The sequence below is a fragment of the Enhydra lutris genome, unplaced genomic scaffold, assembly GCF_002288905.1.
Source record: "Enhydra lutris kenyoni isolate GAN:26980312 unplaced genomic scaffold, ASM228890v2 scaffoldscaffold2, whole genome shotgun sequence".
Classification (NCBI taxonomy): Eukaryota; Metazoa; Chordata; class Mammalia; order Carnivora; family Mustelidae; genus Enhydra; species Enhydra lutris.
In genome coordinates, this window is record NW_019154086.1 from 46,347,356 (window position 1) to 46,374,428 (window position 27,073).

The window sequence follows — 27,073 nt, forward strand, 5'->3', positions numbered from 1 at the left end:
ACTATATGAGATACTACCTCATGCCATACTAGTTGACATGAGGTAGTATCTTATTGCAGTTTTGATTTGCATTTCCCTAAAGATTAATGTTGAACATCTTTTGTGTGTTTATGATTTATTTGTATCCCTTCTTTGGAGAATGTTTACTTCAGTCCTTTACCCATTTTAAAATGAGGTTGTTTGTTTTTTGTTGTTGTTGAATTGTAGGATAAAGAAATTATGGTATATTCATATAGTAGAAAACGATATAGGGGCACCTGGCACCTTAACTGGGCTCAGTCAGTTAAGCGTCTCACTCTTGATTTCAGCTCAGGTCATGATCTCAGGGTCATGGGATGGAACCATACATCAGGTTCCATGCTCAGTGCAGAGCTTTCTTGTCCCTCTCCCTCCCCCACTTGTGCTCTCTCTCCCTCTCTTGAATAAATAAATAAAATCTTTAAAAAAACTATATAGCAATGAAAATGCATCAACTATAGCTATACAAAAGTAAAATATGATGACTCATAAAAACATATTGTTGTACAGGCAAAGAGAAACACAAAAGAATGCATACTGTATGTTGCATTTTATAAAGTAAAAAACAGGTAAACCTATAATGTTTGATAACCAAACATTATAGGTTTACCTGTTTTTTTGTACTTTTTTTTTAAGATTTTATTGATTTATTTGAACAGAGAGAGAAAGAGATCACAAGTAGGCAGAGAGGCAGGGGAAGCAGGCTCCCCATAGAACAGAAAGCCCGATGTGAGGCTCGATCCCAGGATCCTGAGATCATGACCTGAGCTGAAGGCAGAGGCTTTAACCCACTGAGCCACCCAGGCGCCCCTGTGTTTTTGTACTTTTACATAACTTTGAAATGTTTCATTAAAAGATACATTGTTTTTTTAAAAAAGAAAAGCTTAGAGCATATCAGTCAACAACCAAATGAACTATAGCTGGAATACATGCTATTATGCTTATATTCAATTTTAAGTTTAATTGAAGGAATACTTCTAAAACGCATGACTCACCAGTCTGGCAATCTCTGGGTTGCTCAGTTGAAGGCTCCAGATACAGATCTCTTTCCCCAGCATATAACACTCATCTCGAATTGTCATGAGCAAAGGTTCTAAGGAAATGGGTAGGACGCTTGTTGGGGAGTCTTCAGGTCTTACAAGCATAAACTGGAGTGTCAGAAAAAAAAGTACAGGTGGGAATCATAAAGAGATGTCCATGCATAGAGAAAGAGTGCTGTCATCAGACAGTACCAGAACATTTGGAAAAGGCAATTAGCTTTGGGTCACACGTGCACTGGGTGGTAATTCAATACAAGCTTATGAATTTCTTGCCATATGCAAAAGCAATCTTACAGGGCACAGATTTTTCCATCAGGTTTCTACTCATTATTGGGTCAGAAATTAATTGTGTAGGTTGTAACCAGCTTTTTTCTCTCTTTCTTTAATGAAATAGAACAGAAGAAAAATTATCTGAGCGTATCCTATGCAGTAAAAAAATAATTATCTCATGAGACTCTTACTTTAGTGATGCTCAACATCAAAATGGAGACCCAACGAGAGCACCCCCCCCAACATAAACAGCCCATATGGTCTTATGATTCACACCAGTATTTATACATCAGGTCCTGATGTTATTTGCATTTCTGATAGTGATTTTAATTTAAAATGTTTAGAAAGGGACTACAAATTTGAAACATTTAATTTAAAATGTTTGCTGAAGGGACTACAAATTTGAACAAGGTTTATGATGAACTCTTATCATTAAGTAGTAGAGGCTAATTATAAGATGTACAATAGAAAAAAAATAAAGTTGTAATTATTTTATCACAAAAAGATGGCTCTGAGAAGCTCTTGCCCTGGGATGAGCAGGGAGATGTATGGGGGAGTCCAGAGAAGCAACTAACTACAAGAGAAGGAATTAGAAAGACCTAGGAGGACAGAGAGGACAGGAGACTTTTCTCTCCTAGGAGAGAGAAAAGTCTCCTGTCCAAAGGGGTGAACGGGGAGAGGGAGGTGGCAGCTCCCTTGGGAAGTGGAAGTTTGGCAAAAAGGGATGGTGGTTAGGGAGGACTTTCAGAGGTTCTTTTTATGTGGGGTACAATGTAATCACCCTCCCATCCCCCAAAAAACTTCAGGAAAAATATGGGTAGGATGGATCTGGGTCAAAGTCTCCTTAGAATAATGATTATTTTTCGGCACCCATCTCTAATTACTTTAACTTATTCTCTTGGTTAGCGCTCAGCATTTTAGGACACCAGTAGGTGTTTGATTATTATAATACAGACTGTCTTTCTGGGCTGGCCACAGGAAAGCTGGAGAGCTTTCCTGTCTGTCCTTGAGTTCGAGCACTGCCCCCTCCCCCCACTTCTAGACTAGCAGGCACCCCTTCCCAAAAGTAGACCATTTCATTTCAGGGCTGGCCTCTCTTCTTTCCCCCTCCCAATCGACCCCTAGAGTCAATCTCAGAAAAGATATGACACCTGATTTTTTTGTTCTGAAATCCTGTACTTTGGGAGTTAGAATTGTGTTTGCTGATCTCACTCCAAGTGAGAGGGGAAGGATAGGTGAGTACGGGGGTCTGGCCTGATGACAGGGACACCACTGTCGAGGGAAGCAAACATTCCCTTGGAGGGATCCCATGGGGTGGTGGGAGTGCTGGGCATGGATGTCCTGCCAGATGCCCAAAGTGGTCTTCTGTGCGGGACTTTTCAGAGGTAGAGTGGGAGGGGCTGGTTGGCCACTCCAGGTGTGGTGTAAGAAAGGGCAGTGCGGCTCAGAGGACTGGGGTGGGTAGATTCGAGGGAGAAGCAGGGAGGCAGAAGTGCTGAGCAGAGGCCCAGTGCCAGGAGCAGGCTTCGGACTTCAGACAGGCAGGCAGGCAGGAACACAGAGCGATGACTGAGGACCCATGTTCTTGGGGCAAAACCCTAGTCCGTTCACTTCCCAGAGGAGTAAGCAAAGGAGGCCACACACTCACTTTCCTAAGAACCTGTTCGTTGTTGATGCTGGTTTTCAAGTCCTGTCTGATGGCTGGACACACAGATGTCTGCGTCTGGGCACAGTGCTTTTCATACGTTTTCAGGAACTTCCGAAGAATTGGAACGATGGGCAGGGGTGTTCCTTTAGTTTTTTGTTTTCCTTCCTTGTCCCTTGGCATTGTTTTACTGTGTTAGATTCTACCTGGATTCTGAAAATAGCACCTTGCCCTGAAACCCAAAACACAGATGTCTTTTGAAGGAGCAGATCACATATCCCCCACTAAAAATTGGCAAATATTGCTGACACCCTTCTCTGCTTAAAGTGCCTCAGGTATCTTAAAACGGGAGAAGGGAATCAAGATGGATACCGCTGAGTAAAACTGTTCTATTTCCAGTATCTATTTTCATGGATCCATGTTCTTTTAGATTCTTTAAAATGGGGCAATAGGGGCACCTAGGTGGCTCAGTCATCAGGCATCTGCCTTTGGCTCAGGTCATGATCCCTGGGTCCTGGAATCGAGTCCTGCATTGGGCTCCCTGCTCAGTGGGAAGCCTGCTTCTCTCTCTGCCACTCCCCCTGCTTGTTCTCTCTCTCTCTCTCCCTCCCTCTTTCTCTCTCTCTCTCGCTATGTCTCTCTCTGGCAAATAAATAAAATCTTTCAAAATATAAAATAAAATGGTGTGATACCCTTGGAACTCAGTCATAACATTAATGGTGGGCACTAAATATTGCCAAGGACATATTGATTTTTAAATGGCATAGTTCTCTTTATAGACATAATTCTTGCCAGGCAGCATATCCACAGGGGTTAAGAATGCGAGCTTTGAAGGGGAACAGACTTGGATTTTAGTCTTGTCTCCACCACTGGACTCACTGGGGTGGACTTAGGTATTTTTTTTTTAAAGATTTTATTTATTTATTTGACAGACAGAGATCACAAGTAGGCAGAGAGGGAGGAAGGGAAGCAGGCTCCCTGCCAAGCAGAGAGCCTGATGCGGGGCTCGATCCCAGGACCCTGGGATCATGACCTGAGCCGAAGGCAGAGGCTTTAACCCACTGAGCCACCCAGGTGCCCCGGACTTAGGTATTCTATGAAGAGTTTTGAAGCCTCTACTTCTCCATCTGTAAAATGGATTATGGTTGTCACCAGGATTAAGGAATGTAAATTTATAAAGCACTTAGTACAATGCCTGGCACATAGTAAAAGTGCTCAATAAACTTTATTAGTACTATGAAGTGATTCTTATTTTCCTGGCCACAGGAAGCCACCCAGCAGTAATGATCTGTCCCTTCAATTATCCAGCCTTGAAAGGTCCCTCCATGTGATAATGTCACCAGCTAGAGCTCTTCTTTCTGGAGTACCATTTCTTAAAAAAATTAACATATAATGTATTATTTGCTTCAGGGGTACAGGTTTGTGAATCATCAGTCTTATACATTTCACAGCACTCACCATAGCACTTACCCTCCCCAATGTCCATCATCCAACCACCCTATCCCTACCCCCTCACCCCCCCCACCCCGCCAGCAACCCTCAGTTTGTTTCCTGAGATTAAGAGTCTCTTATGGTTTGTCTCCCTCCGGATCCCATCTTGTTTCATTTTTTCCTTCCCTACCCCCTACCCCACCCCCCCGCCTCTCAAATTCCTGATATCAGAGAGATCATATGATAATTGTCTTTCTCTGATTGACTTATTTCACTTAGCATAATACCCTCTGGTTCCATCCACATCGTTGAAAATGGCAAGATTTTGGTTTTTTGATGGCTGCGTAGTATTCCATTGCAGATACACACCACATCTTCTTTATTCATTCATCTGTTGATGGACATCTAGGCTCTTTCCATAGTTTGGCTGTTGTGGACATTGCTGCTATAAACATTGGGGTGCACATCACTACATTTGTATCTTTAGGGTATATACCTAGTAGTGTGATTGTTGGGTCGTAGGTCAGGCAAATGAAACCTGAAACCACCCTCAGGTGACTGGCAAGGGCCTTGACAACACCTCCCAGACCACCCAGACTGTTTGAACTAAACCGGTGACTCACTTCCGCTCAGATGGGGGGTAGTAACCTTCGGAATGCCTGGCAATGACCTTTACCTCATTATAATACTAAAATCTCCACCCAAGGAAGGGCCTCAGCCTCATTTACATAACAAACAATGTCTGTATAGGCGTGTTTCCTTAATGTACATGTGGGACCTTATGCCTGCCTCTACACATGATGACAAGGCCTCCCTATCTAAATATTCATCCTAACCCTAAACAAAAGGAACCCGTCCCCACCTCCCTGTCTGTCTCTCTTTCATCCAGCTTTGAAAGCTATTTCCTGTGATCTCATTATTTGCTGCAAATAAAGTTTACTTTGTGGGACAACTCCACCTGGTTTATCTGTGACTCACCGAGGAGCTAGCAACTCCGAGCTAGCAACTCCGAATTCGTTTGGTCACAGTAACTTAAGGAAATGGTTGGTTCTTTGATCTGGGTTCACAGAGACAAAAGTTTATGGGAATTATTAAGAGGCCTTGTTTCAAGAAGAACCAGTTTGAATCCTGTGTCTGTCAATTATTAGTAGACTGACTGTGACTAGTCCACTTCATGTGCCTGAACCCTGTCTTCTTCATCTGTAAAAATTGTGGGACTATAATCTCTTTGGTATTTGTGGGGATTTAATGCAAATTAAATGTAAAGTTCTTTCCTTGGTACCAAGGGGATGTTGATGGATGATGATGATGATGATGATGATAAAGAACTATTATGAGGGGGCGCCTGGGTGGCTCAGTGGTTAAGCCTCTGCCTTCAGCTCAGGTCATGGTCTCAGGGTCCTGGGATGGAGCCCTGCATCGGGCTCTCTGCTCAGCGGGGAGCTGGCTTCCCCCTCTCTCTCTGCCTACTTGTGATCTCTTTCTCTGTCGAATAAATAAATAAAATCTTAAAAAAAAAAAAAAGAACTGTTATGAGGAATAAGGAATTAGTTCCCGGTGGATACTTGGAACAGAGTCTGGCACATAGTGATGGCTCAGGTGGGGAGGCTGAGGCCTAGTGAGGGAAGTGATTTGCCTAAGGGCAAACACTGGTAACCAGAGCAGCTGGGATTCAAATTCAGGCAGCCTGGCTCCACAGCCCAAATTCTTAACCACTCTGACATACCACCCTAGAAGGTACTGATACTGACTGTATGTTTTCAATTTCCTCCTAAATTCTTATGTTGAAGCCCAACCCCCAGGGTGATGGTATTTGTTTGATAGGGTCTTTGGGAGGTGAGCAGGGTTAGATGAGGTCATGAAGGCAGGTCTCCCACCATGGGATCAGCGCCCTTGTAAGAAGAGACACAGAGTGGGGCACCTGGGTGGCTCAGTGGGTTGGGCAACTAACTCTTCATTTCACCTGGAGTCCTGATCTCAGGGTCATGAGAAAGAGCTCCAAGTCGGGCTCCATGCTCAGCCTGGAGTTTGCTTCACATTCTCTCCCTCTGCCCCCACTCCCACACTCTTTCTCTCTAAATAAACAAATAAATAAAATCTTTAAAAAAGAAGGAAAAGAAGAGGAAGAGACACCAGAGAGCTTAGTTTGTCTCCCTTGAGATGGCTGCCACCGCCAAGCCAAGAGAAAAGGCTCCAAACCTAGCTTCTTGGCACCTTGCTCTTGGATTTCCCAGTCTCCAAAAGTGTTAGGAAATGAATTTGTTGTTTAGGTCACCAGTCTATGGTATTTTGTTAAGGCAGTCCAAGTTAAGGTTGGTACTATGTAACATCACTGTTCACAATACGAAGTATTTCTCACCAGCCTCTTCTGGGTATTTACAGGAGTACAAACTACACGCATAACATTCTGGAAGTACTCTATTAAGGCCCTCTTAAATCTCGAGCTTTTCACTTGATATTTTATCACGAGCGTTTCTTCGTCATTTCCGTGTGCAGTAACGCGTGGCCCAGGCTGACTCATTAATGCGCATTTAGTGGAGGTGCCGCACGCTCTGCTAACTGAGACTCTCCGAGAGCTGGGGACGGTGAGGTGAGGGCTGCGGAGCAGAGAGTAGGGGGCGGAGGGCCCTTCCTTCTCGAGACGGAAGCGAGGCCCACTTGCCCCGGGCCTGCTGCTCGCCCAGCTCCCCCTCGGAGTCCCGGGGGCTAGGGAGGAGCTCCGGGCCTGCCGCTGCCCGCAGCAATTCAGTACCTCCGGAGAGAACGCCGGCCACCCACGCCGCAACCTAGTCACCGGCCCGCGCCCCGCACTCACTCCGGCGCCGGGTCCCCGCGTCCCTCGCCGGCCGGCCTCCCGCGAGCGCCCTGCACCTTGGCGACGGCGCGGGGCGGGGCTGGAGAGGTCTGCCCGTGGGGAGGCGGAGGCGGAAGGGGGCGAGGCGGAGGCGGGAGGAGGAGGGGGATTGGGGGTGGCGGCGGGAAAGCCCTTCCAGGGTTCGGGAGGGTGGGCTTGGGCTCGGCTCGGGCTCGGGCTCGGGCTCGGGCTCGGGCATGGGCATGGAGAGCACCTGGGGTCCTCGCCGCGTGGCGAGGTCGTCACAGTCAGTGGCTCTGCGATGGACGAGGTCTAGGAGGAGACAGAAGTGGGGGACCCGTGGGCCTGGCGGGGGGACGGGGGCAGAGGTCGCCTAAGGTAGCTGCGCGCCACTCCCGCCCGCAGAGGGCGCTCCTGCTCCCGCGTCCCCACCCCCATTCCCAGGCCCAGGAGGCAGAGGGCGCGGGGATAAAGGGGGCAGCTCAGGGCAGGGCCTGGGGCGCAGTTTGGGGGGGGGGGGGGGGGGGGGTGTAGTATTGAGTGAGGAAGGACAGGCAAAAGCGGTTGCAGCTTTGGAAATGGGTGGGGGAGGAAAAAGGTTTTTAAGAAATTTGGCCGTGGTCAGTAGCTTTGGGGCTTGTAAATTTAAGGATTTGGGGACAGAATAAAGGCCCCTAAAAAAATTCGTGTTCTAGGGCCGCCTGGGTGGCTCAGTGGGTTAAACCTCTGCCTTCGGCTCATGTCATCATCTCAGGGTCCTGGGATGGAGTCCCACACCAGGATCTCTGCTCAGCAGGGAGCCTGCTTCCTCCCCTCTCTCTGCCTACTTGTGATCTTTCTCTGTCAAATAAATTTTAAAAATCTTAAAAAAAGAAAGAAAGAAATCTATGTTCTAATGCTGGAACCGGTGAATGTGTTGCTTTTCGTGGCAAAAGCGACTTTGTAGATGTGATTAAAGTTACATACCTTGAGTCTACGAACATAAAGCCCAGAAAACTCACCACCCCTACCACGGTGGTTAGAGACATTGTTGGCTTTGAAGATGGAGAAAGGGGACCCTAGCCAAAGAATTCCCACAGACTCTAGAAGCAGAATAGGTGTGGAAATGTGTCCTCTCCAAATGTCCACAAAGGAATCCAGCTCTGCTGACACCTTGATATTAGAACCTTGTGGGACTTCTGATCTCCAGCACAGTCAAATAATAAATTATCAATCTCTTAGGGTATAATAGTCTTGCGTGCCTGGGTGGCTCTGCCGGTTAAGCCTCCCACTCTTGATTTCAGCTCAGATCATGGTCTCAGGGCCTTGGGATGGAGCCCCTGCTTCCTCTCCTCACTCAGCGTGTAGTCTTGGTGAGATTCTCCTTATCCCTCTGCCCCTCCCCCTGCTGGCACAGGTGCCCTCCCTCGTGCTCTCTCACAAAAGAAATAAATAAAATCTCTTTTAAAAAGGACAAAAAATGGGCTCTTCATGAATGTTTGAAGGAAGAATGAATTAAAAAAGAAATTGGATTAAATTAATTCACATTAAACTGCAAGTGGAAAATAGTCCATTCTCCTCCAGGGCTACTTGTATTTCTAAGCTTGTCTTTTAAACTCAAACGGCTCTGAAGGAAAAAAATTTGTGGCACAAAATGAATCCAGGAGGTAGGGAAGAGCAAGGAGGGATCCTGCATTTGGTCAGACATGACTTTCTAGCCAGTGTGCCCCCATGAGTCTGGATTAATCCTACTTGTGCAGCCTCCTCCTCCTCTGCTGGACGGGTGTTCCTAGGATGCCACCAGAAAGGGGCTGTGAAGGAGGAGAACTACAGAGGGAGGCGGGCACCTGGGTGGCTCAGTCCTTAAGAGGCTGTCTTTGGCTCAGGTCATGATTCCAGAACCCTGGGATAGAGCCCCCAAACAGGCATTCTGCTCAGCAGGAAGCCTGCTTCTCTCTCTCCCTCTCCCCCTGCTTCTAGTCCCTTTTTTGCTCTCTTTCAAATAAATAAATAAAAATCTTAAAAAAAAAGTACAGAGGGGTGTTAAGAGAGTGCACTTACAGGTCACTGACAGGGACTCAAACACATGCTTAGGGATCTGGGAATGATGACGAAGGCCACTGCCCAGAGGACAGGGACAGAATAAGGGTCAAAAACTAGATGGATCACCATGGATGAGACGAGAAATCCTTCCTACGCACAGTGGGACAGTTCAAGGAAATAGAACACGAGGAATAGGTTCAGCTGCAAGTAACAGAAACCCATTAACCCTGGTTAAAACAATATAGAAGTTCATTTCCCTTTCATGTAAATGAAATTCATGAATAAGCAGTCCAGGGCTGCTAGGGAAGCTTCAAGATCATAAGGAATCCAAGCTCCTAATACATTATTACTCTGCCATCCTCTGTGTGAGTTCCACCTCATGGTCCAAAATGGTTTCTGAGCTCCATTTTGACTACATTTCAGAGGAAGAAGTAGACACAGAAATGTACATTCTCTCCATATAAGTACATTTCCCAAAAATTTCATGCGGCACTTGTGCTTAGATTCCACTGGCCAGACTTATGGACATGATCATATCTAGCTGCAAAAAATGATGGGAAATAGTCTTTATTCCAGGCAGACATGTGCACAGCTAAAAATGGGGGCCTCTGTTACTTACAGAAAGAGGGGAAGATGGACATTGGGAGGTAATTACAGCCAGGATTACAGCAGCCAGGATTACAGGGGTAACGGGAGCAGTGGGTGGGATCTGCATCAGTTTACAAGCACAGCCTGGGTTCCTCACAAATTGAGCATTTGTAAATCAGAGGCAGGCCTGGAACTCATTTCACCATTGTTATAATTTTAGGTGTGACTCACATGGGCTGGTTAAACATGTGTTTTGGGTTCCGGCAAAGCTGGCCACGCTGCTGGCAGTCTTCCTACTATCCATTCTCTGCTTCTGCCTTGCTGATGTAACTTGATTTCAGCATGGCCACTGGCAAACCGGGCGAGGAAAAGAAGCTTCCCCAGGCTTCCTTGTGTATGGGGTGACCATGTGACATAGCACTGACAGGCGCCATAAGCAGAAGCCAATAGATGAGGCTGCTCGGAAAGCTCTTTATTTTTAAAGGTTTTGTTTTATTTGAGAGAGAGAGAGAGTGAACGAGTGAGAGGAGAGACAGAGCAGGAGCAAGAGAGAAAGAGAGAACAACAGGGAGGAGTGGCAGAGGGAGAGGGAGAAGTAGGTTCCCCGCTGAGCTGGGAGCCCCAAGCCGAGCTCGATGTGGAGCTGGATCCCAGGAACCTGGGATCATGACCTGAGCTGAAGGCAGACGCTTAACTGAGCCACCCAGGTGCCCCTCAGAAAGCTCCTTAAAAAGAGCTGGGTTTTTGTCTTTTGTTCTTTCATTTGTCCTCTTTTGGGATAATACAGTCATTGCGCTGAAGGTGAAGTTGCTATCTGGTACATAATCACCAGACATCACAGTCTGGATGGCTGAGAAGATGGATAGAAGGAGTTGGGGTCTCGGAGAGCATCGTGGAGCAGCTGACCCTGTTTGGGCTGCCCTCTGTGTGTTCTCATTACATAAGAAAAGCACTCTGATTTATTTAATGCCAAGCTGCTCTGATTTCTAATACCCACAGTAGAATAGAGGTTTTTGGAAATGTGAACTCCTGGAGTGATGCATTTTTTTTTTTTTTTTTTTTAAGATTTGATTATTTTAGAGAGCCAGAGAGCATGAGCAGGGGGAGGGGAGCAGAGAGAGAGAGACAAGCAGACTCCCTCCCTGACTTGGAGCTCGATCCCAGGACCCAGAGATCCACCTGAGCCGAAACCAAAAGTCAGACGCTCAAATGGCTGAGCCACCCAACCATCCCTGGACTGACGCATCCTTAGAAATTGTGCAGACATTCAGTTCCAAAGTTTAAGAAGCAGGCAGTGAACCAGTTTTACATTTTTTTTTTTTAAAGATTTTATTTATTTGTCAGAGAGAGCAAGCGAGCGAGCGCAGGCAGACAGAGTGGCAGATAGAGGCAGAGGGAGAAGCAGGCTCCCTGCTGAGCAAGGAGCCCGATGTGGGACTCAATCCCAGGACACTGGGATCATGACCTGAGCCGAAGGCAGCTGCTTAACCAACTGAACCACCCAGGCGTCCCCCAGTTTTACCTTTTTTATTGGGATTGTTTTATTTAGAACTTGTATTGCTGACCTCTCTCTGACGCACACAGTAACTGTTGTGAAGAGAACAGCGGTTCTGGAGGTAAGAAATAAAGACACAGTCTCTTTGGGGTTTTGAGAACGACTCTGGGTATTGAACCGAAAATGTGACAACCAGCCCTGCTGGCAGTCAGATGGTGGTTTCCTAACTGCAGGTCAGCGATGTTTGGACAAGCCTACCCCCTCTCATGTGTTTGGAACAAGACAGACCTGGTCATTTCCCCAAACACAAAAGTGATTAAATGACCCCCTCTTCTGATAAAAAGGAGTGACTTCTGCTCCTTCACCAGTTGCACAAACTCTAGTGCTTCCGCCCTCCAGATAAGATTAGATGTCCAATTACCAAATTGCTCCATTCTTCTTGACAGCATGCACTCTAGGACAGCCTCCCCTGTTCCTCACGCCCGCAGGAGTCACCCAGCAGATGGCCCATCCTGTTAGAAGCCTCTAACAGCTCCCTCCTGAGTCCCTAGGGGCTTTCGCACCTGCTCTTAAGTCCATAAACCCAACATATTTTTTTTTTCTTTTACTGCAAGTGAGCTCCTAGCAATCTGTGGTGAGCAGCCTTTAGCAGAACACCCCAAAGCTGGAGAGCTTTTTTTTTTTTTAAGATTTTATTTATTTATTTGAGAGAGAGAATGAGAGAGAGAGAGAGAGTGAGCATGAGAAGAGGAAGGGTCAGAGGGAGAAGCAGACTCCCTGCCAAGCAGGGAGCCTGATGTGGGACTGGATCCCAGGACTCCAGGATCATGACCTGAGCTGAAGGCAGTTGCTTAACCAACTGAGCCACCCCGGTGCTCCCAAAGCTGGAGCTTTAAGCCCCTCCCATCTCTAGTGTTTCCAATAGAGGTTCAGGTGCAGACTCAGTCGGAATGGTTATTAGTTCATTAACCTTGGCCTCCAGTAACTTCTCAATTTCTGTTTCTGTTTCCTCCAGCACTGCCTGGCAGAATAGGGGTTAAATTAATAAATAGAATCAGAAACTCTGGGGCTGGCCCCCATGACCTGTTTTAACAAGCTGTCTAAGTGATCCTGAGGCATGCTCAAGTTTAAGGTCCTTGGTTAAATGAATAAATAAAACTTTAAAAATAAATAAGAAATTGATCAGGTGACACTTGACAGGCTTAATAAACAGAATTATTCTTACCAGAGAAGAATTTTAAAAGTATTGCTACAAAGTGGCTATAATAATTTTAAAGGCTTTCAAATACTGCTGGTTAATCGTAGTACATGTTTACGATAGCAAGTTTGAGAAATACTTAAAAATTAAAAAATAAAATTCACTTCTGATCACACCAGGCAGAGACAGTCGTATTTAATATCTCAGAGTGCAGTCTTACAGACCCATTCAAACCCTGAACCTCCCTGCCACGCCTTAGGGACTTACTCAGCCTCCCTTAGATCTCGTGTTCCGCTCTGTGAAGTGGGTTCAACAGTACCTTCTCACAGGGCCGTGTGAGCGCTAAATCAGGTAATGTTTGTGAAACACTCGGCCTCATCATAACCGATGCTCACATTGTTGATTATGACCAATATCACCGTCGCTGTAAAGGAGATCCTTTTCTTCTTTCCTCGTCACTTTATACTCACAAACGCACATACCAGTTGTCCTGGAATACTTTTCATCTCTCTGTTGGGGTCAACAGCTCCCCACAAAAATCCACATGTTTCTAACCCAGCCAGGAAGAGTAGGGACTCTAGCAGAAACGGGACCAGTTTCTCCAAGAAATAGAATTGCCAGCCCATTTTTTTTTTTAACTTTACTGATGTATTGTTGTCATACAACAAACTGTACATCTGTACGTGTACCACTTGATGAATTTTAACTTGTGAAAAACCACTCATGAAACCATCGCCACACCCGCCTTCTCTCGTGCCCTTGTGCTCCTTCCCACAGGCCTCCCTACCCCCAAGGCCAGCCCTCTGTCACTATAGATTAGTTTGCTTTTTTGTTTTAGGACTTTATTGATTTGAGAGAAAGAGAGTGAGACAGCACAAACAGTGGGGAGAGGGAGAAACGGGCTCCCCAGTGAGCAGGGAGCCCGATGTGGGGCTCAACCCCAGGATCCCAAGATCATGACCTGAGCTGAAGGCAGATGCTTAACTGACTGAGCCACCCAGGCGCCCCACTCTTCCTATAGTTCTATACAAATGAATCACACAGCTCATATTCTTTCTGCCCTGCTTATTTCGTACAGAGCAGTTACTTTGAGAGTCAGTCCCACTGTCCGTGCGCTAGCAGCTCATCTCTTTATCTGGCTGAGCAGTGAGTGCTCCGTTGTTTGGATAAACTATGTTTTTTTGTTTTTTTTTTTTAACCAGTCACCTGTTAACAGACATGCGGGTTGTTACCATATTTTGGCTATTACAAGTAAAGCTGCTATGAGCCTTCCTTGTAAGTCTGCGTGTGGATGTATGTTCTTGTTTCTTCCAATCCAATTTTAAAAAAATAAGTATTCTCTCCAAACACTGGATGCATCCAGCCTTTTTCTTAAGAACACAGAGTCAGGGGATGCTGTTGGGTCAGACACTCTGGGTTAGGTTTTCAGTAAGGATGTTCTTGCACTATTGTCACAGGATATTTGTATCCTGTGTAAAAAGGTGTAAAAAAAAAGCACCTCTTTTCTTCTCACATGAAGTGCAGGAGCCGTGGATATCAGTAGGATTTTGAGGCAGGAGGTTTATGGTCCTACCAGTAAGCACCCTAGCAAGGGCCTGGCTCAATGAGCTGTACCTGGCTTCTTGGCTCCCCCATGCGGCAGAGAAGCAGGGGGGGACTGAGGCATGGAAGAGGCAATTTAATTTGGGATTGTCGGGCCAGGCACCCTCCACTAGGACTGCCTTTCCTTTCCCACTGGCCTGACCTCACATTTTATTGAGAAGCCAGATGCCTGAAGCGGGGTCACTTTAAACAAGGAAGAACACACTGAGGTCTCCTTGAGTAAAAGGGACGGTCTCCATTATTTACCAGTTACCTCCTCGGGGCACTGCCGGCAGCTTCAGTGTTCTAGAATCCTGAACGAAATATTTCCAACATCATCATGCTTCATCCAAAAATAAATATCAGCACCCCCACAGATATTTCCTTATTTGCTGAAGGAAAAAAGAAGATAAACACAGTTATTGTGACTCACAATATTTGTGTAAAAGACACCACAGTAGAGCCTTCCTAAGTACTCCCAATGATAATATTTGGGGAACTTGAATTTTTTATCTTAGATGGCTCTGTGCCACTTTGATGCAGCTCTGAGCCTTTCCCCCAATGTTAACACCTAGGATAAGTCAGAAGGGCTTCGGCGGATGACCTGGTGCTTCCAGGAATCGCCTTCTCCACCCAGACATGGAGGCTAGTTTCCCCTTGTCAGCAGTGTCAGGGAGAACAGCCGCCTGCAGCCCCCCACACTCACCAATGGCTGAAGCAGGTGCTCTCCGGCTGGAGAGAGACTGTCAGAATCCCCCGGAGGACACACTGACCAGACACTGGCTGCCTCCTAGCTGTGACTCGGTCAGGGCGGGGCCTCAGGATTTGGCTTTCTGTCCTGGGACCTCACTTTGAGAACCACTAGTCTAATGCTTCTCTTTCTCTCCAAACCCCCTAAAATGTTAATTCACAGCTGGGAACTGACTTGCAGCGGCCTGACTGGAGACCCCTCCCCAGGGGGTTTGGGTTTAAATAGGGGGGATAAGTTGGGAGGGTTAAGAAAAGCCCCTTTGCTGGTTCCCAGGCCTGCAGAAAGGGGAATTGTCTCAGGGGTCAAGAGTCTGCCTGTAGTTGACAACCTTCTGGAAAGTACCCAGATTTGGTCACTCCGTGGAGATGACTCTGTTTGGGGAGATTTATCCTGGATTCTCTGTGACTGTCTGAAGTCCAGGGTGTCTGAGCCCAGACCTCGGGACTCAGCCAGAGAGAGGAAGGAGCCTGAGGCTTGAGCCTGGGAACTTAGTCCACCTTGGTTGCCTGAGAGGGTGTCCACAGGCCTGGAAGAAAGTGGCTATTAGGAACCAGCGTCATGCTGGGGGAGCCTAGTCAGCCTGAGACCTGGGCCTGGAAGGGGGGCAAGTAGCCTGCCGGGTGGCCACCCTGAGCAGCCGAGCAGGCAGTGTGGGGGAAATGAGGGTGGAGATGGCTTCCCAGCTTGAGGGCAGGGGTGTCTCGGGCTGCACTCCAGCACAGTACACTGTCTGGGTCTAGCAAATGAGGCACAGTGCAGCTCCCGGGGCACTCACAGGACTGACCTAAGGGCTCTAGGCTCTGGTGCTGCCACCTTGGCCCACCTGATTCTTTGGGTTCTGGCCCCGGCCCCTGGCCACTGACATCTCACAGACCATCCTTACCGTGGCTATCCTTCACAGTCCTCTCCCCATGCCTACCTCAGTTCTAGGCCCTTTTGGGCTTCAGAGGAGCACACTCCTGGATTGTCTGGTGTCAGACCACACCAAGAGGCCTATCCTTGCCACTTCCTGTTTCTCTATCTAGCTTCTTGGTCCTTGATGCCCACACTGGGCCCCTCCCATTTGGAGGCTGGTTTGTGAACCTGGCTATGTCCTGTGATCCTGCTCCTTGCTTCTGGGTGGCAGCTGGAGCTTACTGGCACTCAGCCAGTCACTAGGGGCTTTCGAGTTCTTTTTTTTTTTTTTTTTTTAAGATTTTATTTATTTGAGAGAGAGAGTGAGAGAGAGAGCAAACACTTGCATGTGTGGGGAAGCAGGAGGAGGGGCAGGAGTGGAGGGAGACAGAGGGAGAAAGAATCTAGAGCAGACTCTGGGAGACTTGGGGCTCGATCTCAGGACCCTGAGACCATGACCTGAGCGGAAACCAAAAGCTGGACGCTTGCCCTAAGAAGCCCCCCAGGCGCCCCTGCTTCCAAGTTCTTCTAAGCCTTGCCCTGGCTTCCACTGGCTGGACTGATGAGTGGGACAGTCACTTGGCCTCTCTGGGCAGCACATTCTCCCTTCATGTCAGGTTCATTATAAGAATTATGTAAGATTGCTCATAAAATGCATATCAATGCCCCCCCCCCCCACAGAACTGTGGTCTACTTAGAGCCTCCTGTCTAGCAGCAGAACCTGGCCCTCGAGTTGGCAGTATGGAGTTTGAGTGATACGCTGGAAGGGAAGGTTTGTACTGAGGCAGAGCCAGGTGAGGCTGGAAGGGTTGCCTGGACTCTCTCCCCCTGGCTCATAAAGTTCCAATGACATGGGAATTTGAAAAAGTGTAGAAGATGCCCTGAAAAGGATTATTCTTAGAGGAAGCAGGTCTGAAGAAAGGAAAGTTTCTCTTTGGCTCTTCTGGGTACCTGCACAGGGAGGCCCCTCCCCAAGCCCATTCTGTCTCCTTACAATGACAAGTCAAGGGTTCCAGGGGAGAGGAGACTAAAGGACAAGCTCTTGCCCTATTGTCTACCTCATGGGGCTGGTTGAACTGGAACTGAAGGAAATTGCAAGAAAATTCAGTCTGGGTTTGAGAAAACACCCCTTGATCTATAATTGGAAACTTGAATCCCTCCCCACGTTTGCAAGGATGGCTGAAAAAACAAAAGTTAACTGAATCTTGGCACTTCTAGTTACTGCGACTTGCTGGGTATGTGACTTACTTCCATATTGAATTTTCATGGTCTGTTTGTAAAGGTTTTTGTATATTTCTCAATATGTAGATAAAATACTTTCAAGCAGTGCCTAATTTATACATTTCCATCGCTCTCTCTTTTTAAAGATTTTACTTATTTATTTCAGAGAGAGAGAGAGTGGGAGTGCGTGCATAAGGCCAGGGAGAGGACATAGGGAGTGGGAGAAGCAGGCTTCCTGCTGAGCAGGGAGCCCAATGAGGGGCATGAACCCAGGAACCTGAGATCAAGACCTGAGCTGAAGGCAGACACTTAACCGACTGAGCCACCCAGGCAACCCTGTGTCCCTCTTAAACTGAGCAAGTCTTTTTATTTCCATAAGCATTTAAGAAAAATAAAATGTTAATGTCAAATTCAAATGTTAAAATGGAAATTTTCATAGGGCCTTTAACTGTGACAGTGAATGATTTGCTTCATTTTCTTGTTACAAATGACTTTGAAATTTAGCACTTTAGTTTTAGTTGTTTTTTGTTTTTTAAAGTAGGCTCCACACCCAGCATGGAGCCCAATGCGGAATTTGAACTCACAACCCCGAGATCAGGGCCTGCGCTGAGATGAAGAGTCCCATGCTTAACCAACTGAGCCACCCAGGTGCTCCCAGCTATTTTCTTTTACACCACCACCAAAAAGTGCCAGTTGAATTTCAAAACGATCATAACATTACTAAGGGCTACATGTTTTAACTTCCTCCTCCTTCCTTATAAATAATGGGAGGGGCAGGGGGGAGGGCTTGCTGTAAGACATAAAGCCAGCCAGAGGGAAAAGGCCTGGATCTGTGCCTCATCTTTTTTGGTCACTGGAAGGGCTGATAATCAGCCAAAATGCTACCCTCTGTGACGTTAAAATGCAACTGTCAGTCCCTTTGGCTCCTTATTCGAATCCAAATAAAAATTACTGTCACAGGGGCACCTGGGTGGCTCAGTGGGTTAAAGCCTCTGCCTTCGGCCCAGGTCATGATCCCAGGGTCCTGGGATCGAGCCCCACGTCGGGCTCTCTGCTCAGGGGGAGCCTGTTTCCTCCTCTCTCTCTGCCTGCCTCTCTGCCTACTTGTAATCTCTGTCAAATAAATAAATAAAATCTTAAAAAAAATGTAAAAAAAAAAATAAATAAAAAAAATTACTGTCACAAGTCAGTGCAGCTTTGCTCTTTGAAGGCTGCCTTTTGTCTAAAAATTGCTGAAAGATAAACTGCAGCATATGAAAAATGTTAAGAGTTTATCGGAGCAAAAATCAGTTCCAATCAGACAGCGCCAAGCTGGAAGTGGCTAGGAGCTCTCTGCACCAGGAGTCTGGGGAGAGATATGGGAAGAAGCGGAAGTGAAGAAAGGACATTATTGACTGGTTTATGGCTTAAAGCCTAGTGGCTGTCGTTGCTGTCCTTAGGGTTTGCTTTTGTAACCTTGAGGCATTTATAGGCTTAGATTTTGGTTTGCTTACATAGGCAGCCATGATATAGAGCCACCTCAGTCTAATGGTCTCTTTAATTAATTCAATGCTTAAGCAGAATTGGGTGCTGGGCTCTTTTCCTACACCAGGCTGTTTCATTTGTAAATCAGTGACTTGATTAATGACTGGAACTCTATTAATTCCTCCAAGGACGACAGGAAGAGGATTATAATACAGTCTATAGGGTCTGTCAATGCTGCTCAATTGGTCCATAGTCTTGGAGCCCTGGAGGAAAGCAAGGCACATTCTGTCAGGAAAGATTCACTGAAGGAATCAAATTATCTACACAAACTGTTGGGGAGGGGTGAGTGGGAGGGACCCTGGGGGTTGTCTGCATATGGAACTTGTAGAAGGATCCTCAGGTCACTCTGGTCCAGTCTCTAGCTTGACCACAACCTAAAGGCTTCATCTTAGGGCTCCCATGTTTAGCAGAGTGCTTAGTGCATAGCAAGGGCCTAACACCTTGTTTTCAAAGACAAAAACTTAAACATTTTACATGTATAGGGGAACCAAACCTAAAGATGTTAGCCGACAAAGATCATAAAGGTAGTTTCTAGCTGAGTCGTGACTTCCAATCGACGTCACTGCTCCTCCATCATTAGCCATCGTAAGTCATTCATTCATGGAATGTGCATTAAGTCTCCTCACCTAAGGGCGAGGAGCTGTGGGGTACAATAAGCCCCTCTTCACTCTCAGGAAGAATCATTTACAATCTACTGAGGAAGATATGATAACTGTACAAAACTAGATACAATATATGCTGGTACTAAGTAATTTAAATGAATCTTTTCTAGGAGTCATTGCCATGCACTCAGATAAAGCACAAACTAACCTCCTCTTACAGTCTTTCGCTTCTCAGTAAATAACCAGTTGCTTAGGCTACTGGATCTTTCTAGACTCCTTTCTTTCTCCCACGTTCCTGTGTCAACAAATCTTATTGATTCCATCTTCAGTTCTACCCAGAATCTAATCACTCCTCATATGCTCTGTGCTATCACCCTGGGGCCCAGCCGCCGCCATCCCTCACAGGATTAGGATATTAGCTGACTGGCTTTCCCACTTCTTCCTAGGCCTCCCTTGAGACCTCTCTCAACTCAGCAGTCACAGCAACCCACAGAAGGTCAGTGGGTCATGTCATTTCACTGCGCAATATCCTCTACCACCCGGCTCCTACCATTCCCCTCACACATTTTGCTGTGGCCACACTAAGGTCCTTGCTGCCTCTGAGCACACCCTGCATTTTATTTCTTCTGTGAGGATCTTTCTCCACACATCCATCGAACTCCCTTTCCTCACCTCCTCGTTCAAATTTCTCCTTCCTGGTGGAGGCCTGCCTTGATGACCTAATTTCCAAGTGCACCCCACACCTTTGGGCCCCATGCGTGGCACTCCCTGTCTCCTGTCCTTGTTGTGCCCCATCATACTAACTACCATCTGACAGCTTATACATATTCAGGCCTCCTTCTCCCTGTGGGTTGTAAGCTCCAGCGAAGCAGTGATTTTGGCAGTATCCTCACTCCCGACACATATTTTGATGGAGAATTTAGGACTGAGATTCAGGCTCAGGATTTGGGATTTAATTCATCAGCCCCCATTCCAGTGTTTCTCAAACTTTAAAAACGTGATCCACATTAACACAAGTATCTCAGGCTCCATTTTGAAAAGGGCCTCCGGTTGAGAATCAGTCTCCTATGCATTTGCATCAGTAAGATTTTGTTGAGCTTTTTCTGTAGTTTGAATAATGAAAAGAGGTGTGTATTTTGAAGTGTAAAATTTATAACATTGACTATGCCTTTTCAAATTATATACCTTCCCTCCCCTGAGCCCTTTGTCTCCTTTGGGAGATTCTGATAGGCCTCTTTGCCTCATTTACTCCATCCTGCACTGAGAATCTATCTAAAATGATGGGTGGTTCTTGAATGGGGAGTGTGGCTTTCTCAGTTCTTGGCTGAGAAATATGCTAAATTTGGAAAACAATGTTGTTCACTATAGGCAACAGAATTCTTCCTTGATGACCAAAAACTTTACTTGAGGACTAAACTCCATGTCAAAAAGCAGACTGACACAAGGAAAACACAAAGCTTCTGACAGTATGAAACAAAGAGAATTTGAAATACAAGGCAAAAAACAAATCTTCAAAGGACTGTGAACAGGTTACACCACCTCTGGGGCTAACATAAAATATCGGCATAAGCTTAAAATACGGTGCAAATGGTATCACGAAGCTAAGAAGTCAAATGGATGAAGAATGAAACTTTTGGCCACAGAAGATCAAATCTCAGGTAAGTATGCCTAAGAAGAATCAAGGCCAAAGTCTCTGAACATCGGTGATTGAGGTTGAAGCATGTCATGTCTATCCAAGAAAGGTTATTCTCTGAAGGCCACTGACTAGGGAGTAGCAGTGTCAGCAATCCGAATCCAGCAGTGCTAGCTATGCCTTCTTACTCTAGTGTACACAAAAAGGGACTTTATTTGACCTCAGGGGTCTCCTCTTTTGGAATCATGCAATTTGGAAGGGCGAAGTATGGCGCCCTCTCTCATTAAAGAACTAGCTTGTTTACATTATAGAATATACCATGAAGTCTTTGAAGTTTCTGACAAGTTTTCTTTTTTTTTTTTTTAAGATTTTATTTATTTATTTAACACAGAGAGAGATCATCACAAGTGGGCAGAGAGGCAGGCAGAGAGAGAGAGGTGGAAGCAGGCTCCCCGCTGAGCAGAAAGCCCGATGCAAGGCTCAATCTCAGGACCCTGAAACCATGACCCGAGCCGAAGGCAGAGGCTTAATCCACTGAGCCACCAAGGTGCCCCTGACAAGTTTTCTTCTAATACATGAGTTAGTCTGAGTAGGATTCTGTTATTTCGATAAAAGTAGGATCCCTAGATAATCGGAGCCCGATTCCTTCCTCTTTATCAACCTTAAACTCTTCTGGAGTTACAAGGGCTAAGTTTTACGGAGGTTTATTTAGAAATGCTAAGAGGGCTGCTGTGGCACTAACAGGGAAGTATTCTGGCTTCTCTCCTTGGGGGCACAAGTTACCCACGAAACTGGTCTTTGGTGCTGATACTTTATATTCTCTAGACAATTCAGCAAAATGGCACAACATGATCAAATTCTAACACCCAGAAGGACAGCACTGATGGTCAAGTTACCGGGCAGGGTAATGTACAGGAGTCAATATAGGACCCGAGTAACCAGAAGCTCTGATGTCAACTGCTTTTGAGAAAAGTAGAAATGGGGTTTTTCAAAAAGTCTAACATAGGCTGAAAAAGTCAGCTCTGAACTACTTACCAAGAGAGGGGTGGAATACATTCCCATACAATGGCTGTTGGAAATGAAGGGATCCCACACAGTCCCTCCATACTATAGGTCCTCAAAACAAGTCTGTTGAATGAATGAGTAAGGACCACAGTCCATCAAAAATCAGCCAAGTTAAGTGCAAGAAAAGAATCCTGAGCCCTTTTAAAACAGATGACTTTGTTCTTCTTTGTTATTAGGACTTCTCGTTTGCTATTCCCTTCCTAACAGGCAATAATTTTAAGAATTTTTAAATCAGTAAGAAAGTAAGGTCTCACAGAGAATAGACAGGCTTCTTGTAATTTATTTGAGTTATTTCCAAGCGACAGTTACAAAAGTTTTTAATTTTTATAATATTCTTGATAAGAAAATAAAATTTAAATAAAAATACATTCTCAACAATACAACATGGTTACACAAATTCACTACATTAAGTTTTGATAACTTACATATTCAAACTGGACACTGTAAAAATCAATATTTACTAGCTACATATTAATTTCTAAGTTAATAAAAGTGGAAGCAGATAATATCGGTCGAGACAGGTAATTTAACTCTAGAATGAGTCCTGTATTTTTAGCATACTGTAAGGACACCAAAAAGGCTTTCTGTAGCATTGTCATTACAGGATGTACCATTAGAACAAATTAAAGGTGCTTTTACTTAAAAAAAAAAAAAGGGGGAAAAAACCTGTTTTCTAAAACCTGGCATGAAAGAGCCTTTCTGATAAATGAATGAAATTAGGTTTCAGAAACAAACAAAAGTCATATCATTCATCATTTTTTTTAATAATAAGGAAAATTTAGTCTTGACATTTAACCATTACCCATGACATTATAAACATATTTCTTTGGCAAATAAAATCATTCAATTTGATAAATTATATTCCTGGGGGTAAAAAACTTTGCTATTGCCATCATTTTATTAAATGAATATTAAAAAACCAAACTTAAAAAACCCACAACAAACAGGAACAGATCACAACTGCAACTGATGGAAATGGCTAAACTAAGAACTAGAACTTGCATTTACGGAAAGAGTTTCTCCAAATCATCTTTTTTCTCCTTCTAGGCGTTTTCAGGTTTTTAGGGTGAAGTGAGCTGTCATGTATTTTCTTCAAGTGTGGAGAAGGCAGAGAAAGCAGATCTGGTAGCAAAGATCAAAGTACTCATAAGTAACAGCAGAGGAATGACACCCTTGGAAGCAAGTACCTAGGTTATCTTAGGGTCCTACTGACACGGTCTCTTATTTCAGTAGACTTTCAAAAAAAATTAATTTCACATTACCTCTTTTAAGTTGATTAATTCCAGTCAAACAGGCTGTTTAAAAGTCATGTGAATTCAAATTCAGAGTTATGTGTTCACATAGCCTTGGTCCCTTTGACAATGCCATATCTTTAAAAGCAATCATGACTGGGGATTTGATATTAGAAATACTTAAAAAATATTTATTTTGCCTTGAAAAAGACCAGAGGACTAAAACAGCCACTAAAGAATAATGAGCAGTACTTGGCAATGCTCACGTGTCCTTTTCAGGTAGGCATCTCAGAGATTCTTAAAAGAAACTTTCAATCTGAATGAAATTCAGCAATGAGAAATTTATTAAATTGTTAAATTCTTTCACATTTATAAATCAGTGTAATTTATGGAACACACAAGCTCATAAAAGTTAAAGGAGTCTTCCAAATTTGTCTTTAAGGTGGGCTAGGAATAAACCTACCATAATGGAGACTAGGACCGATTCTTAAATAAAACAGAATGATCTTCACAAGTCATTTAGAGAAATACATTGCTCAGTTATAATCAGTTATGGAACTTTGATTGTGTGTCAATGGTCTTTAAAAAAATTCCCTATTAACAATATAATTTAAAAACAATTACTCACCAATAACATAATTGGCAAAGTGTATCCTGATATATAGCTTATGCTCAGGAAAACAAAAAAAGCACTACTAGCTAGACTTACATTAATAAGTCACAGTTTTAAACAGAAATATGTAAATACTCCAGGGTTCAAAGTACCACATTTAGAAAATGTTTTAAATTTTAAAAGACAAAATAAGAGTACCATGTTTTTTAATACTGATGAAGCAATGTGTATTCCTCTTATCTTCAAGGAGGCAACTTGCTTCGACTGCTTATTTACAATTATGGTTTTTAGGATAAAAGTAAATTATTAGGGGAAAAGAGGATTCAAACGTTGCTTGCCCAAACTCCATTTGGCTAGTAGGCAATAAGAAAACAGTAATGAAATATAAACATTTTCAAGAAAGCACTATTTCTAGACTTAAACACTGATCATTCAACTGATCATAAAGATTAGATACCACAGAGTATCTAAAGTATAATCTGGGGCAGCCCAGATTATTAAAGTGCGCCTAGTGACTGTTCTTGAGTTAGCTCTCACCCTCACACTAGGAGGAGGGCGTTCTTATGGTGACCCTTATAATAACATGGAATAACAGGTGAAGTCAAGTGATTTTTCCCACCACCTTTTTTCACTGACTACTGTCTCTTCTTTTTCAGAAGAGATGTCCTTACAAGTCACGTTAACTCGAACTTTCAAATCAAGAAAACGAGTACCTGATATTTAAAACAATGAAAAAAAATTTAGTGGTCTCACTGTATTTTATCTGCCATCACTCATCCCAAATGTAAACAAGATGCACACAACAATACATGTTCCCTGATTCCTCCTGTCTGAGTTCTGTTTACATCTTTAAAGAGGCAAAAGGATCTACCAACCTTCAAGGATGCTCTGGCAGTTTTCGAAAGTCCCTACTATAATCTGTAATGACTAACAGATGGAAGGAAAAATCTTTTTTTCCTTTTTGAAGAGGGAGGGTCTAGATGAACTAAATGGAAAGCTGTGAATTGTCATGGATTGGATTTTCTGGTAAAACATAACATTGGCAGTATAGAGCAGGCACTAATGGTAGTGAAAAGTCCACAGAACATGGAGTGTTACAAGAAGAGATGGTTTCTTGCTATGGAGGAGTTCTCCTTTTGTTACAAAGCTTCTTTAGGAAGATTCTTTCTATTAAAAAGAAGCTGCAGACACATGGCTTTTGACATATAAGATACGAAGGGAATCTTGAGTTTCAAATTCTCTAGTAATGCATCAATAGCAGGATTCCCAAACAGTTACTTTCAATTATTAAATATTAAATACAATGTGAATATAGGTGACACTGAAGCCAATGTTCATTCTTAAATACCAGGAACAAAATAAACGATGAACTGACAAACTCCAACAAAAATAGTATTTTCCAGTTCCTCTAAACCAGCTGGTCACACTCTAAGATGTTTTTCCTACAATTGGATTTTCCCTAGAAAATAAAAGAAAACCATTTTTCACAAGTTAGAATATGTAACATTTTATTTAAAGATTTTATTTATTTGATAGAGAAAGAAACAGCGAGAGAGGGAACACAAGCAGGGGGAGTGGGAGAGGGAGAAGCAGGCTTCCTGCTGAGCAGGGAGCCCGATGCAGGGCTCGATCCCTGGACCCTGGGATCACGACCTGAGCCGAAGGCAGACACCCAACGACTGAGCCACCCAGGCGCCCCAATATATAGCATTTTAAAAAGTGACATTATCTTACAGTATCCATTAAGTATTTGTAATTTGTAAGAAATTTGATAATTTCTCATGCCTTTTCGTTTTTGTTTTTTTTTTTTAAAGATTTTATTTATTTATTTGTCAGAGAGAGAGAGAGAGAACGCATGCACACAAGCCGGGGGAGCGGCAGGCAAAGGCAGAGGGAGCACCAGTCTCCCTGATGAGCAAGGAGCCTGATGTGGGACTCGATCCCAGGAACCTGGGATCATTACCTGAGCTGAAGGCAGACACTTAACTGACTGAACCACCCAGGCATCTCTCTCAAAGCCTTATTTCATTAATTCAAAAAGTATTTAAAGATCACCTATTAAATGCTGGGCACTATTTTAGGAGCTGTGGATATAGCAGTAAACAAAATAGATAAAACCTTGCTCTCATGGAGCTTACTTTCTTTTTTTTTTAAAGATTTTATTTATTTATTTGACAGAGAGATCACAAGTAGACGGAGAGGCAGGCAGAGAGAGAGAGAGAGAGAGGGAAGCAGGCTCCCTGGTGAGCAGAGAGCCCGACGCGGGACTCGATCCCAGGACCCTGAGATCATGACCTGAGCCGAAGGCAGTGGCTTAACCCACTGAGCCACCCAGGCGCCCCTGGAGCTTACTTTCTGCTAGAGGGAAAGTAAAATGAACAAGGAACCTACTTTGCACAATAGACTGATTAAAAAAAAAAACTTATTTATTTATTTACTTACTTATGGTTGGGGAGAGAGAGGGAGAGGGAACACGAGCACCTATGTGTGCAGGGGGAGGGGCAAAAGAAGAGAAGCAGACTCTGACTGAGTGGGGAGATGGAGGTGGGAGTTGATGCCACATCCCTGAGATCACAATTCAAGTGGAAATCAAGAGCTGGACACTCAACCTACTGAGCCACCTTGGCACCCTGAGAGACTGATATGTGTATTTTAAAGATTTCATTTATTTGAGAGAGCAAGAGAGAAAGTACTAGTGGGGTGAAGGGCAGAGGGAGCCCAAGGCAGGGCGGATCCCAGGGACTCTGGCACCATGACCTGAGCGGAAGGCAGACACCCAATCGACTGAGGTGCCCCAAGACTGATACTTTTTAATAGAGAAAAATAAAGGTGGGAAAAGGCAGGGTGTGTGTGTCTGTCAGGGGTAGGGGACAGGTACTATTTAAGAAGAGTGGTCAAGCACTGGCTAGGACATCAAATGGAAATTTCTGGGGACTTCAAGAAAACTGTATTAGCACTGTGAGAAGAGAACCAATTACACTACTGTAGAGAAGATGGGATTCGGATGGTTACAATAAACTTTCCTAATGTACTGAACCTTCTATCCAGGGAGAACTTGTATCTGTCAAACTGATTTTTATTGTTCATAAATCACAAATATAATTAATAATCACATTTTTAAAAGAGAGCAAGCGGGTGAGGGGCAAAGGGTGAGTGGGGTTCAATCTCACGACCCTGAGATCATGACCTGAGCTGAAACCAAGAGTCAGATGCTCAACTGACTGAGCCACCTAAGTGCCCCAATGATCACATTATTTTAAGAACACTTAAAATGGTGGGGCCAGGATTCAAAGCCCCCTCACTAATTAGTGGTATGACCTTGGGCAAAGTACTTAACATCTCCAAGCCTCAGTTTCTCTAGCTGTAAAGTGGGAATATAACCATGTGGGGCTGATGTGAGGATGAATGAGACAGTGTACATTGTGGTCTAAGAAC

At 44.6% G+C, this 27,073-nt stretch overlaps 2 protein-coding genes across 8 annotated transcripts in view; both read right to left on the reverse strand.

Moving 5' to 3' along the window:
* LOC111151928 overlaps nt 1–7,275 on the reverse strand; it is a 44,995-nt gene extending 37,720 nt beyond the window's left edge. For 4 of the 5 annotated variants that reach the window (XR_002640889.1, XM_022510163.1, XM_022510154.1 and 1 more), the window contains exons 1-2: nt 2,977–3,373; nt 1,014–1,166 (exon numbers count right to left, since the gene is read on the reverse strand). Coding sequence is in view for 3 of the 5 variants with exons in the window: in XM_022510163.1 (XP_022365871.1) it covers nt 1,014–1,166; nt 2,977–3,156 (333 nt within the window). In the remaining 2 variants the exon portion in view is untranslated. Of the gene's footprint in view, nt 1–1,013; nt 1,167–2,976; nt 3,374–7,219 lie in introns of those variants that run through there. The other variant, XR_002640890.1, reaches the window with a different exon arrangement.
* A 14,855-nt stretch (nt 7,276–22,130) lies between these two features.
* The window catches only part of LOC111147253 (RAS p21 protein activator 2), a 124,999-nt gene continuing 120,056 nt past the window's right edge, over nt 22,131–27,073 (reverse strand). For all 3 annotated transcript variants that reach the window (XM_022503185.1, XM_022503192.1, XM_022503179.1), the window contains one exon: nt 22,131–25,097. In XM_022503185.1, the coding sequence (XP_022358893.1) occupies nt 25,067–25,097 (31 nt within the window). In that variant the 3' untranslated portion in view covers nt 22,131–25,066. The remainder of the gene's footprint in view (nt 25,098–27,073) is intronic.